This window comes from Phoenix dactylifera, chromosome 1 (assembly GCF_009389715.1).
Source record: "Phoenix dactylifera cultivar Barhee BC4 chromosome 1, palm_55x_up_171113_PBpolish2nd_filt_p, whole genome shotgun sequence".
Taxonomy (NCBI): Eukaryota; Viridiplantae; Streptophyta; class Magnoliopsida; order Arecales; family Arecaceae; genus Phoenix; species Phoenix dactylifera.
This window is the reverse complement of record NC_052392.1, coordinates 22,237,019-22,251,857: the sequence shown is the minus strand read 5'-3', so window position 1 is coordinate 22,251,857 and position 14,839 is coordinate 22,237,019. Positions and strand designations below refer to the sequence as shown.

The following is a 14,839-nucleotide window of genomic DNA, read 5'->3' as shown; positions in this document are numbered from 1 at the left end:
GAGGCTTTGTGAGCAGGGGAGGGGAAGCCAGTAGATGCTTGAGCTCCTCAAAAGATTGCTGGCACTCGTCCGACCACAAAAAGTTCTTCGGCTTCTTGAGGGCTGCAAAGAATGGAAGGCAGCGCTCGGCCGAGCGGGAGATGAATCTCCCGAGGGCTGCGACTCGGCCTGTGAGCCGTTGTACCTCCTTGACCGTCCTGGGAGGCGCCATCTCTTGGAGGGCTCGGATCTTCTCTGGATTGGCCTCAATTCCTCGTTGTGTAATGATGAAGCCGAGGAATTTGCCGGAGGTGACCCCGAATGCACATTTAGCTGGATTGAGCTTCATCTGGTACTTTCGGAGTGTGGAGAATGCTTCATTGAGGTCGGCTATGTGGTCTTGCGCCACCTTGCTTTTCACCAGCATGTCATCCACGTAGACCTCCATGTTTCGGCCTATTTGGTCTTTGAAGATTCGGCTGACCAGCCTTTGATAAGTTGCCCCGGCATTTTTCAAGCCGAATGGCATTACCTTGTAGCAGTAAGTTCCCCCGTCGGTGATGAAGGCTGTCTTTTCCTCATCTTATAGTGCCATGCGGATCTGGTTGTATCCGAAAAAGGCGTCCATGAATGCCAGCAGCTCGTGGCCCGAGGTGGAGTCCACGAGCTGGTCGATGCTGGGGAGTGGAAAGCTGTCCTTTGGGCAGGCTTTATTCAGGTCGGTGTAGTCTACGCACATACGCCACTTCCCGCTGGCTTTCTTGACGAGGACCACGTTGGCGAGCCATTCCGGGTAGGATATCTCCCGGATAAAGCCGGCTTCAAGGAGCTTGCCGACCTCCTCGGCTGCTGCTCGTTGTCGTTCAGGGGCGGCGCCTCGCTTCTTTTGTCGCACGGGCTTGTAGGTCGGCTTCACCTGAAGCCGGTGGACCGTGACCTCCGGATCTATCCCCGGCATGTCTGCAGGCGACCATGCGAAGACATCCATATTGTCCCGTAGGAAGTTGACGAGGCGACTCCTCTCGTGTTCGCCAAGGCCAGAGCCGACCTGCACGGTTAGCTCGGGAAAGTTCTCTCGTAAGGGAATTTGAATTAACAACTCACCAGGCTCTACCCGCTCTTTCTGGGGGTTGACCCATGCCTCCATAACTTCAGTTGAGGGCTGGTCAGTTGTTGGGGCAGGTACCTCGGCTGGTCGTCTTGCCTCGTGGGTCGCTAGGTAGCATCGCCTTGCCACCATTTGGTCCCCTCGAACTTCACCGATTCCCTGGCTGGTGGGGAATCGCATCAGCAGGTGGTGAGTCGAGACCACTGCTCGGAGGGCGTTGAGTCCTGGCCTTCCGAGGATGGCGTTGTAAACCGAGGGCAGGCGTATTACAAGGAAGCTCATACCCACGGTACTTTCACGAGGGGGGAGCCCGGCTATGACCAGAAGGTCGATCTCGCCCTCTACTGGGACTGAATCCCCAGTGAATCCAACCAACGGAGCATTCATCCTCCGTAGTTGCTCTTTTGTCATCCCCATTTTACAATAAGCACCAAAATACAAAACATTCGCCGAGCTTCCATTATCAACCAGGATGCGTTTTACATCGAATTTATTTATGATCATGGAGATGACCACGGCATCATCATGGGGAGTTTCGACTTCCTCTAGATCATCATCTGAAAAGGAGATGGCTTCAGAGGCGCGCAGGCGCTTCGAGGAGATTCCTTCCCCTGAAGTTTCTCCAACCGAGGCCCCGCCTCGGATGGTGTTGATGACGCCGGCGATGGGCCTGTTGGCATTTGAACCTTCAGGCCGTGTGGCTCCTTCGGCTGGCTTCTTCTCTTCATGCCGGCCTTGCACAAACCGATCGAGCACCCCTCGGCGGATGAGTGCTTCGATCTCGTTTCGGAGCTGATAACAATCCTCAGTATCATGGCCGTGATCCCGGTGGAAACGGCAATACTTCCGGAAATCACGACGGATTCTGGTTTCTTGTTTCGGAGGTGGGAGCCGGATGTGATCCCGACCCTCGATCTCCATGAGGATTTCAGCCCGAGGAGCATTGAGGGGAGTGTATTTTTCATACCTCTCCTCGGGTGCATGGGCCCGCAGTTGGAACCTTGAGCGGAGTGGTGACCTCTGCTGTGGCGGTCCCCTCAGTCGGGGTGGACTCTTCGGGCGGGGCGGATTCTTAGCTTGTCGCGGAGACGGGCTTCTGGGCTGGCCGCGCTCCTTGCGGCGTCGCTTCTTGGGGTTCTGCTCGGTCCCGCCCCGCCTAACTGCCACGGCCTCTTCCGCCTTGGCGTACTTCCGCGCCCGAGCGAACATTTCGGTGAGGTCCGAGGGGAAACTCTTCTCGATTGAGAAGAGGAACCTGTAAGACCGGGATCCAGTCTTTAGCGCTGACATAGCGATTGACTGGTCAAGCTCCCGGACCTCCCATGTTGCGGTGGTAAACCGGTCCAAATACTCCCTGAAGGACTCTCCCTCCTTTTGCTTAATGTCTAGGAGGGAGTCGGACGTCCGTCGCTGGGGCTGGCTGGCGGCAAAGTTGCCGGCAAACTGTCTGCCGAGCTGCTCAAAGGAGGAGACAGTACTCGGCTTCAGCCCGGTAAACCACAGCCGGGCTGGTCCTCGGAGTGTCGCCGGAAAAGCCTTGCACATCATGGCCTCCGAGGCTCCTTGTAGGGCCATTAAGACCCGGTAGCTTTCCAGGTGGTCAAGGGGATCAGCCTTGTCGTTGTAGGGCTCCACCTGGGGCATCTTGAACCGTAGCGGAACCGGTTCATCTTCGATCTCCGGGGAGAAGGGAGACTTCGTAGTGAACTCGAAATCGCCGTCACGTCCTGATTTTCTCCCGTGGAGTGCCTGGATTTGGCGCTCCAGCTTCTCGACCTTCTTGTCGAGTTCGTCATTCTGGAAGATCGCTGCAGCGGTTCGTTCGAGCGCAGGTTGCCCTGGAACCGACTCAGCTTCTGAAGGCTGTGGCCAGCCTCCGTAGCCTCTGGCTGGGTGCTCTCTCCAGAGGGAGGCCTGGACTTGGGAGTCCTGACCTTGAAGGGAAAGTCCGCTTGTAGGGGGCTCCGGTTGAACTGGAGCCGGAGGAGGCGGTGCCGTTGGGATGCCCCTGGGCTGCAGGCTTTGGACAGCGGTAGCCAGGGCCTGCACCTGTTGCACCAGGGCATCAAACTGCTCCGGCCGAACTTGATGAACTGGCTCAGCCGGAGGTGGTGATTTTCGGACGGAATGCTCAGGGCTGGGTGGAGGACGTCGAGAGGCATTGGAAGCCCCTTTGCTTCTTAGCTTCATGGCAGCGAACTCGGGCCCTTTCTCTAGCGCCAACTGTTGCTGGAAATTGGACCCGGGGGCCGCCGCGAAGCCGGGGAAGGAGGAGCTCCGCTGCGGGGAGGGCGGACGGCGGTGCGCCGGCCGGCTGCGTCCTCCTGTGCCCTCCTGGGGGGTGTGAGAGAGCGGAGAGGAGAGTGCGTCCTGTCCTGTCCCGTCCTGCAAAAAAGCCGGTGGCCGGGCTCCCCGGCGCCGGCCCTCCGATGCTTAAGTCAGAGGGGGCAAATATGTGGAGAGAGCAAGCCAGAGGGTGAAGAAGATGAAGAGGATATTGTGCTTAATTGTGTCTGTGCTGTTTTCTTGTGTTCCGGTCCCCCTCTTCCTTCCTCCCAGGCTCCCTTTTATAGAGGGATTTTATGTTGCCCGGGAGGTGACAGGGAGTTTGTCCTCTTTTGTAATAATTGGGCACGATTTGGCCCATTAATGGCGTAGTGGAATATGAGGCCGAATCAGACCGGAACCAGGGAGTTGTCACGGTCGATCGGACCTGTTGGAGTGGTTGAACCGCCGGCCGTGGTAGGCCCGAGGTCCATGGATGGTAAGTGCATTTATTACCGAGTGAACCGGCGGTCAGGGAGAGCCATACGCTTTGATGGTTCAGTGATCCGGAGATCGTCTTGAGCCGTGTTCATTAAATGACTGAGTGCATCGGAGACTTGAGGGGGTCTCATGCATTAATGGCAGGTCGTGCCAAATACCTGCGGAGATCTTATGCCTTGATGGCTTGGAGATAGCGGCAGGTTGCAGTGGAGTTGTCAGGTCCCTCAGGGGGTTAGGCAGGAGTTGAACATTTGGTTAAGGCAATCGGCTCGGCAGGGGTGCCGAGCCGAGCTGGTCGCCCAATGGGGCGCCCTGTGGCGGGGTCGCTTCTAATGCTCCTGGTCGGCGCCCTTTGGTCGAGCGCCTTCTAGCCGAGCGCCTTTATTTCGCGCTCTTTCCTCTCTGGTCAGCGCCTTCTAATCGAGCGCTTTTCTGGTCGGCGTCCTCTGGTCGGCTCTCTTGGGCCGAGCATCTTTTCGGATCGGCGCTCTCTAGCCGAGCACCCCTCTGGTTGGTGCTCTCTGGTCGGCACTCTTTGGCCAAGCGCCTTTCCGGTCGGCGCTTTTTGGCCGAGCGCCTCCGTGGCGGTATGACTTGGGATTTTTCCCCCAACAGTAACTTTCAGAACATTAATGTTCTTTTTAGAAAAATATTTTTTTAAATAACTATATATAGGAAGAGAACTTTCATAAGAAAAATAATCTTTCCAAAAAAAGCTTTAGGTGCCATTTGGCATCATTTTCTTTTTCCTATTCTCAAAAATAAAAAGATAATAAAATTCTACTCTATGTAATTTTTATGGAGATATCGTTCCATTTGGCATCTTCAAAGAAACAATCGAACTATTAAATGTCTATGAAAACATTCTGATAGCCGTACCATGGCGATGGCAATTTTATGGATGCTGAAATTTCTTTTGGACTGGGGCCAAGCGGGAGATGGTGACAAATCTTCCGCCTTTGAGCCGGATTCTTGTCGCTTAGCTCTCCATGGTGGATGACGCCCCATCGATGCTTTCGGCAGAAATGAAGCGACGCCGTCGTTTGAGACCAGGCCTATACACGGTTGCTTCTCCGGGGAAGCCGATATTTTGATGGATACATGACCTCAGCAATGCAATCCGATTTCGTGCTTGCATACGCAATTGATTGATCATTTAATTTGATGAAAGGTTCTCATAAACTGATGCGAATATTTACCACCACTTGATTTCCTTATGTTGAAACTGGGAATTCATATGTTGGATGCGAATTTTTCCAAAGACAGGACTTCCTTAGCGTACAATATTAGGCACTGCTTGATCTTCAAATCGCAAGATTCATAGTTATTTTTGTAATAAACTAAAGGGATGGGAATGCGGGATTTTTTTTCTTTTTTTTTTTTTGGAGGAATACAAGTTCAATTAATTGAAAGCAGGAAAACCATAAGATGTTGCGTTCCGTTAGAAACGGTCTCCTCTCTTTATCCAATATTCCATTCCCTTGGTTTATGCTGATCATATATACAAAAATCCTGTACTTATATTGAGATGAGACCCAATTGCCCTTAACAGTCATCAAGGATCATAACTTTTATTTCTTGCGTTCTCTCTTTCGAGAAGGCGCGAGGGATTCAGTAGGGAATTGTCCATTCCCGAAGGAAAAAGAATATGTCATCTTCTTTTTGAAGGACATTTGCTCCAGAGACCAGCCGGATCCGCGAGGATAGAGTTGTCGTTTTATCTTTACCACAACTGTACCGACCGCGTATTGTCGCCTTGAAGGGTAAAGAGTAGGTAACAATTCAAACTCTAACAACTTCGAGTTCTCTCTCTCTTCGCGTTTCCAGGTAGGGGGTTTTCAGTTGGGTGGTAGGTTCTCGCTAGTCACCACATGAGCCTGTGTCCTCACCAGAACTACTGCCAAAACCAAAGGCTTAACCCAGACGCCCATCAAATTGCCTGCCAATACGTGCATGCACGCAAGCAGGCACCTCTCAGGCCTGCAGCCGCATGCAACTGGCATTACGTAGCTGATTAAAGCACTGCATCCTATGTGCCAAATACATACTGAAATGCAATACTCACAAGAAAGATGGGGTCGCTCATCGAATCCAGAAGTAGCATCTCCCATTGAACGTTAAGCCTTTTTTTGGAGCAGAGATCATAATTTTCCAACCTTTTCTTCTTCTTGCTCACTTTTGCAACCAACTTTAGAAATTTAAAAATGACCTCATGTGCAAGAAGCTGCAGTTTTTGCCAATAGAGCATTACCAATTGCAAAATGCACTGCCCACGCACGAATGCAACTTATCTTGTAACTGAATAATAATTAAAACGAGGAGGCAGAAAACCACCTGTTTCACCAAGCATTGCCCTTCTGCCAGGGTCAAATCATTTCATAAATTTAACATCAGGATTCCTTCTGGTCTGCCAAAGGGAGACCAGGGAAATACAATAGGAAGAAATAATGCATCTTTTACCCCTGGGAATGCATTGATAGATTAATTCATTATCGTCAGCATCTGAAGATAAAGATGCATCAAGTTGTTCCACTGCTGGGAACGCTTTCGTCCTCGGAAGAAGAAGCTGCTCTCTTCCCATTGTAACGCTGAAATGAGCAACCAATGGTCAAGAATAGCATATCAGTACGAAGTAGATAGCCATTCAACACGTATGAAGCTCAAGTTACCTGTTTTCCCGACGAGAAGGGAACATATTTGTATTTTATCATGTGAAGTATCTGCCGCTTCATCGTCACTGTGAATAGGACCAACCAGTAGAAGAGTAGAATAGGCCAAAACACAGGAACATCGAACATACTGAAGAATGTCAATATGAAAGCAATACAGAATGCTTTTGTAATGGAATACCTGCACATGGAGAGAAAAGAGGGATTGAATGCTTATTACCACATCTGCCAACCACCGAGTGGCATTAGGAGAAACTAGAATGCAGACTGCATAAACAAAACAGACATATCTTTTCCACTGGTTTTCTTGGAAAGACAGTATCTCCAATGATCATACAATCCCAACATTTCTGCAATTAGTATTGAACCTCAACTCCAAATGGCTTGCAAATGATTTTTTTTTTTTAAGGATAAAAGTGAAAATGGATCTCTCCGTTTGGGGACAATTTAGTGTCTTCTATCAGATGCATAGTATATTTATAACAAATAACTTTTGTTTTTACAATGATGATTTAGACAGGATGACAAGAATAGGCAACATTCACTCCCAACAAGGAAACAAAATGCAAAATAAACAATTCTGCAACCAAACTTTACCAATGAACATATCTTTCTGGCCGCAAGTTTGCACCATAATCAGTATACTACTCCTTTAACAAATAAGAAACTTGTAATACAAACTGAGATAATGAATCTCTCTGAGTTACCGTTCACAATCTAGGCTGAACCATCTCTTCAGCCACCAAAAAAGTTTAGGGGAAAAAATAGAAGCACAAAAGTCGATAATCTCCTATAAAGAAACAAAATGTGAGTCCAAAATTGTGGTCTTCTTATTAATGTTCGCATTCTAAAGAAAAACCAAACTTTAACAATGAATATTTGTCTATCTTACAAAATATGATTCCAGAGTTTTATATCGGTCTTATTAATGTTTGTGTTCAATAGAAAAACGAAACTTTAACAATGAATACAAATCAATCTTTAATGTCAAACTATGATCGGTGCACTATTACTCATGCATATATGCATGCATACATGAGACTAATAATTTAATCGAATTTTGGTTGGTTAACTTTTCTTTCAAAGAAATCCATGAAAGCTGAATGGCATGCAGAAGACAATCTTTTCAAATGACCATATACTTGCACAACACCACACAAGTTCGGTGCTCTGGGACTGCCCTAATCCAACAGAATGCACAAGGTAGTGGCACAAGGTTCAAGCGTGTTGCTCACAAACTTTTTCATCTTGAGCATGAAATTTGTCCATTTATTATCAACTGAGAGCATTATGGATGCACCTAAACCATACTTGCTGTAAACCTCCTATTTTGGTAATGGATCTGATATCATGTAGCTCCAGGAATCCAGGAATTACTATCTCTATTAACAGTGGCTGACCATTGCTGAAAGAGTGTGTGCACACTGTGTCACCACAAATAACACAGTATGGTCCAGTAATACTGATTGGCATGTTTAGCATAATACTAGGTACACCACCATCTAATTCTGCCACAGGATCTAAGCCTTTATCTAATAAATCTTGCTATGACAAAGAAAGTCATACACACTCTAAGAAATAGAGAACTCCACTTCAGGATCCTATAGCAACTTTCATAAGGTGAATCTTGAATTGCCTACTCAGTCCTTAGCCACTTAGGCAGCATCTGTATGCAGCGTGCTGCCCAGCAAGCACCTAAGCAACATGCAAGGGCTTGGACAACACAGGTGGGTCAAGTTTGGACAATCTTTAGAGATTAGGAGGCAAAACTTAGAGAATTAGGCAAACCAAATGGACAGATCGTAACCAATTCGATCTCTTTAATTGGTGCTCTAATAACTTACCTTAGTTACAACACACAAGTTAAAATAATTTATCATAAGTAATTTATTTATTATCAATTATTCCTCATTTGTAGAGTTGTTTGCTGCAAAAACATGGCTCATTGGAAATGTCTTTCAGATGATTAACCACATCGCATGACCTGCAGTTGAAATATGTTACCTTACTAGTTAAAATGTATGTTTCACTGATAGGTTATAAATATTTTCCTTCCGTGCATCTTTCACAACATTTTGTTAAAAGAACAAACTGAAGTCTGTATAGGATCCAAATCTGCAATCAAAGGCAAACGGCTCCTACATGACAACACCCAAGAAAAGTGATGTTGAGGCGTGATGCTGCATGTTCTGGGAGGAACTATGAATGGAAAATCCACGACTAGATACTTCTATGCTCAGTGCCTAGAAGATATCATTTCCCTAACTAATTTATATTGACTATTGTTAGAATCTTGTGATCCACAATTTAGACCGATGAACAGGACCAAATGGCTTTACATCACCCAGATTTGATCCTTGGATCAATGTCAAATTGGATCTTGCAATTTCCATCATAGATTGTACGACCTCATGGATTATAAGATCAAACCAGTATATATTTTATACATTCTAAACTTGGGAAGTCTATCCATTTACGATCCACTAAACTTCCTTGACTTTCACAATGACTAACCAACCAAGACATACATCTGGGAATTTGTGGTTTTAAACTTTCAAGAGTAGAGGAAATGATAGGAAGCTAGAAAGTCCCAGAAGTAAAATTTCATGTCCTTGCAAGTATCATAATGGGCGGTCATTTGAGTATCTATACAACAGAATTGCCTCATGACATCTAGGTGACCTTCGGTTGATCATCATATATACATAAACACAAATATACATATATATAATTACATATATATGTAAGTATCTATAATATATAGTCCACACGTGTGCATGGATGCATGCACACACACATATATATACAGACATACATATGAGTGGATGCATGTATTTCCTCGTAATTTCTTTTCATGAATGACAAGTGGATGCTAATGAGTGAATGGATTAGATCATCAAGAAATATCACTTGCATTAAAAAAAGTTAAACAACTTAAGCGTTAAGACTTAACAAGTTCCCCCAAAAGTTCATTTGAATCCTTGTACTCTTAATGTTTATGTATAAGTAGCACAAAATTTACAAACTAGAACATGGAAGAATTTCTAGCTGTTTATATTCAGCATGTAATGTCTTATGGAGTGTTCAATATTCTTATTGTAACAATATTACAATCTCGTAACATAAATGTAGTAGTTGAATATATGAGTTATGCAAATTTGTATTAAGCCCATGCCTAGTTGATAGTCGAGGCACCAAGGTGATATGGTAGGCACATCGCTTGGGGCCACCTAGGCTATTTGACAACCACGGAGACTATATTATATTTTCCAAATTCTGGCTTCCCTTTTCCCTACGATCTTTGATTTAAAAGGAAAATTGACTTGATGCAATTGGAGGGATGAAACATGTTTTCTTGGAAGACATAGTAATAAGATAACTCTTATATGTAAAGAAAAGAAAACATACAGCTAGAATGTTGTATAAGACTTAACTAGTGGATGACAAAAACAAAGTTCTATTCCTAAAGAAACAAGCAGAAGCAAAGGAAGCAATTTTATATATCATATCCTACGATCATGATAGTGATGGTGATGACACATTTATCATTTTAATTTGCTCTGCATGCCTATATCAGCAAACATTTTTCAACACACTGAGATATCCTATAATATCATGGATATAATTTTTTTGGACCTGCCATATGTTGACTATATGGATGTTGGAAAGAAGACTCCTTATGTCCCTATATGATGGCATCATTCTCTGTCCATCCAAGTTACAAGTTATTCAAGTTTCTTAATTTTCACTTTTAATTTCCATTTTTCAATGTTTAAAAGAAATTAGAAAGAATTTTAAGCTTCGCAATCTGATCCATGGTCCAATCTATAATGACGCTATAAACTTTAGCATGTGATCTCAATATTGACAATATTGCTTACATTTAGGAAATACCAACTAGTAAGCCCATATATGGCAAAGCCAATACCAATTAGGTGGGGCCATTTTGTACTTGGAAGTTCTGGATGCTGGATGCTCCCCCAACAACATGATTACTGAGTGACACTATACAAAGTAAAGTTGTCTTCATTCACCACAAAGCATAAATTTCTTCATGGCAAGAAAGTTGAGATATGAAGGTGAAATCATAAGGTGAGGGAAGCAAACACTAAATCAAATATGACTTCATTTCCAACAATTCCTACTCAAAACTGCACAAAAGTCCCTCCCTTACCCTTACCAATTTGAGCTGCTTGTGGGCTCATAGCCCTACTTTAAAAAAACAAAAAGTTACAATTAGCAATTGACAAACCAAAACCCTTTTTGGAACCAAACTTATATTTTGGTAATGGCATAAGAGGACAATACCTCTGACACAGTCACCTACAAATTTGCACATTGGGATACACTTAAACAATAAACTAGATAAGCAAAAGAAGAGGTCAAAACCATTGCCTCAATTGGAAATTCATGGAGATGGAGGCTTACCAACCACCATAACACAATTTTGTGATGATTGATTTTCAAGATGTGGGTTAAGAACATTGAATTTCTTCCGATTCACTAACATGTCGAAGGTGGCATCTTCATAACTTGATTAGATCGATGCCATTTAATGCGAGCTCTATATAAGGACTCATTGGTTTAGGGCAAAGGGTGATGCAAGTTAAAGAGAATGGGGTTTTGATATCCAGAAATATAGGATATGAGAGGCATCCCAATGCATGAAACTCCCGCCATTGCAAGATTTCGGGAGGGTTAATTGTACACAGCCCTCCCCTCATGTACAGAGAGGCTATTTCCGCATTTCAAATCCATGACACTCCTATCACAATGAAGCAACATTACTATTGCGCTAAGGCCTGCCATTAGAAGTTACAGGATATAGCAAATCTAGAATTGAAACTTCAGGGTAAAAAAATCAAGACTAAAGATTTGGGCTTCTAGATTTGTTTTATAGAATAGGTTTTAAGGAATTGAAAGAATTTCAGTTCTAGACAGACAGGTTTTCATGAATGTTGCATGAACTCTCATGCCTATCTAAAGGAATTGGAATCTTTTCACAAGTCACAAGGTCAAGGCTGGTCAACTTCTTGATAACCACTATAACTAAGAAAGATGAAGCGAATTTTAGAAGTGATATTCATGAAAAAACAAACGTGATGTCTGGTATTCTGGTTACATCAGCATGATCTCTAATCTAATAAAGAATCAAAGAAAGACGAGTAGATGAAAAATTGGAATTTTAATATCAAAGCTAGTGATAGCTTTGAGTTTAAATAAGTACACATTTACAAGTTTAATTAGCAATTTACTGCAGGGAAAGTGAAATGTTCTCAAATCAGACCTGTCACAGATCTGGGCAATACTGAAAGCAAGTGCTTCATGGTGGAGGAAGAAAAAAGAAGAATGAAGAAGAAGAACTGGAAAGAGAAAAAGTGAAAGAGGAAGAAAAAACATGGTAGCAGACCTTCCTACCGATCTTCTGCTAAATAATTGCATCTACATTGCAGAGAGCCCCTTCTTTTATCATAGATCCAATCAGTGCTCAAATATAGAGATGATATCCAACTAGAACTAAAAAAAGAAATAAAATTAATTACATCTTAGTCCTGGGTAAACCACGTGGATTCTCTTGGAAGTATAGGAAGCAGACAAACAATTGTAAATCTCTAGGATAGTCGGCAGGCCATTCTATCTCCACTTCAAATCCCAAGACATGCTAGAAAGGCTTATTTGTCATTTTAACATACATGAATTAGCAATTACCTTCCAAGATCCTAACAGGCCTCCTATTTTAGTTTTCAACTTATCAAGTGACTTAGAATTCAATTTTCTATCAAGCATTGCCTTCTCCATGATCATCTGAATTTTTTCCAAAACTAAAGGTACCATAGATAGTTGCTTCCCAATTGCACAGGCTAATTTAAGTAGCATGGCCTCTAATTTCCAACCGACCTTTAAGTTTTCATGGTAGGCCTCTCTCTCGCTTAAAATTACCTTGATTAGCAACTATTATTGGGAATGAATGTCAAATTGAGGACCAGCCATAAAACATTATCAAAACTTAATAAATTATAATGCCTATTCCAAAGAGCTGACTCCATATAAATGGAATAAAAGCTAGTTTCTAAATTATAAACCGACATGCCAATTGTCTTTTTTAGGATCCATTCTTTTTTGTGAAACTTATGTCACACTTTCTTGCCCACAAAATGTCCTTTAAAATTTCTTTAAAGACTATCCTTGATCTGTTAAACATCATTCCCAAACCCAAACCCATCTTCCACTCCATAATATGTTTTGCATGCTCTTATTTGCACGTTTAGACATAATGAGAACCAAAATATATCAATCAGTTCTTTCCATCTTCCAGTCCATTATTAAACAAACTTTTTTTATCACAAAGCATCTACCATGCTTATATGTGATCCTCCCAAGTGGTAGACTTGTTGTGCCATCAACATCATATCACTGTCCTGCTAATCTTTCTTTGAACCCTATCATCATCTCCCTTCATGATTCTTCACTCCAACTTCATAAAATCTGATGCATTCCCATAAATTTTCAGTTTGTGATCTTATTACAAGCCCTCATGTTAAATGCAATGCATCCAAGTATACCCTTGACTAGCTGTAGGCCTTCTCTATCGTTTAGATTGATAATCCATTTTGATTTTGTGCTTTCCTACTCTCTTTATTCAAAACTCTGCTTGCTGATTGTCGATTATTATTTACTGGATTCATGCTTTAAACATGATCAAGATCCACTAATATGTTCTAGTAAATGAATTTGATAAGAGTTCCATCTTTGCTGCTGGATTTCATACGTCTCCAGCTAAGTTATCAGATTGGGGCTGACATGTTACTGATCTTAAAGTTAAGATATTAGTATTAGAGGTTTTCTAGTTTAACATCAGGATTCTAAGAAACCCTAGGATTCCTTGAACAATCAAATGTTCTGTAATCATACCATCCCCCCTGTTTGGCATGGGACGGGACTAGGTTAGAGTTAGAAAGCTAAATAGGGCATACTGTAGACAAGAAATTGTATGTTTAGTTGGATTTTCTATGATAGTATAAGAGTTTTCAGAATACAACTTGTAATTCACATCAGGAGATTATCTAAATATTTTGTCATCTGCCATCAAATCTCCTTTTATGCTTCCCTCTTTGCATCTTATCTTCTTCTACGAAGAGGAAAAGAAAACGAAACTACAAAACGATGCTGGAAGAAAGAAAAGAAGATCACCGACAGCTAAGGAGATTCCATCCTGGTTACAAGAGCTACACTAATTGTGTAGCTAGCAGCTCTGTGAAGTTCTTGCTTATCTATTTCAGCCTCTTCGTATGAGTTTTTTTTTTTCAAGTCAACTCAAATAATTTGCAAAAGAGACACCCTTATTTTCTTTTTCTACTGCAATCTTTGGGTGTTCATTCCATTAAATAGCTCGACCTAGAAATTTCATCCACGCATCATCAAGATGATTCCCACATCAACATTCCAAATCTTATATGCAAACATTCTCATTTCCCTAATTGGATTGAAGAGGATCAATAGAACATGGGTACTGCGAGCAATAGATCAGAAGAAATCAAATTCCAGATTAGCCCGATAAAGAGGGGACAGCGAGAGAGAGAAAAAAGATAGGAAAAAAAAAAGTGAGAGAGCCCACCAGAACTTGAACTCGGGGAGGCGGCGGACGAAGGGGCGGAACTCGTCGGAGGAGCGGGTGGGGAGGGAGGGGCCGGAGCCGTCGACGAGCTCCTGGATCTCGGGGTCGACCTGCGGGGAGAGGAAGGCGATGAAGAGGTTGAGGACGTAGATGCCCAGGGCGTAGGAGACGATGTAGAAGCCCTGGACGAACCAGACGCGGAGGGCGTAAGCGGCGGCCACCGCCCCGAACCCCAGCCACCGCCGGAACACGTGCGGCGTCGCCTTGTCCAGCAAGTGCTGGTACCGCCGGGAAGCGGCCGCGGCCCACGCCGACAGCACCGGCACGCCGCCGCCGGAGGAAGAATCCATCGTCGTCTCAATCCGCCCTCTTTCGCCTTATCGGTTTCCTTGTTCGCCCCCGATTGCTATTCTTGTCCTAAACAAATAAGAGGGCTCGCACTATAAAACGGGGTCGGATTGGAAGCTAAGGGAGCATTTGGTTCGTGGCCGGAACGGAAATTGAAATAACCGTACCTTCTGATATTTTTGGTTCCATCGCAATCAGAATCGAAATAAAATTTAAATATTAGAAAAAATAGAGCAGACTTTGGAGGATTAGAATATTTCTATTTCTTTCTAAAATCACAATAGAAAATAGGCTCCCCAACCAAACATTCCATTCGGAAGTCCAACTCTCCAATCAAACATAATCTAAATTGGT

The 14,839-nt window shown here is 43.8% G+C and overlaps 1 protein-coding gene across 1 annotated transcript; it reads right to left on the bottom strand.

The window, feature by feature from the left end:
• Window positions 1-6,132: 6,132 nt before the first annotated feature.
• Window positions 6,133-14,607, bottom strand: LOC103724363 (protein RER1A-like). Its single transcript, XM_008815592.4, has 3 exons — window positions 14,138-14,607; window positions 6,523-6,703; window positions 6,133-6,441 (listed from the first exon to the last, which is right to left on the bottom strand). The coding sequence occupies exons 1-3, from the start codon at window positions 14,485-14,487 to the stop codon at window positions 6,373-6,375; spliced, it is 600 nt and encodes a 199-aa protein (XP_008813814.1). The 5' UTR covers window positions 14,488-14,607; the 3' UTR covers window positions 6,133-6,372.
• Window positions 14,608-14,839: the final 232 nt, after the last annotated feature.

Excerpts from the sequence above, each read along its gene's own strand:
- LOC103724363 (XM_008815592.4), bottom strand. The coding sequence starts at position 14,487 with ATGGATTCTTCCTCCGGCGGCGGCGTGCCGGTGCTGTCGGCGTGGGCC. Across the intron at positions 6,704-14,137 it reads CTCCCCGAGTTCAAGTTCTG|GTATTCCATTACAAAAGCAT; the intron begins GTGGGCTCTCTC and ends CTCCATGTGCAG. Across the intron at positions 6,442-6,522 it reads CCTTCTCGTCGGGAAAACAG|CGTTACAATGGGAAGAGAGC; the intron begins GTAACTTGAGCT and ends TGCTCATTTCAG.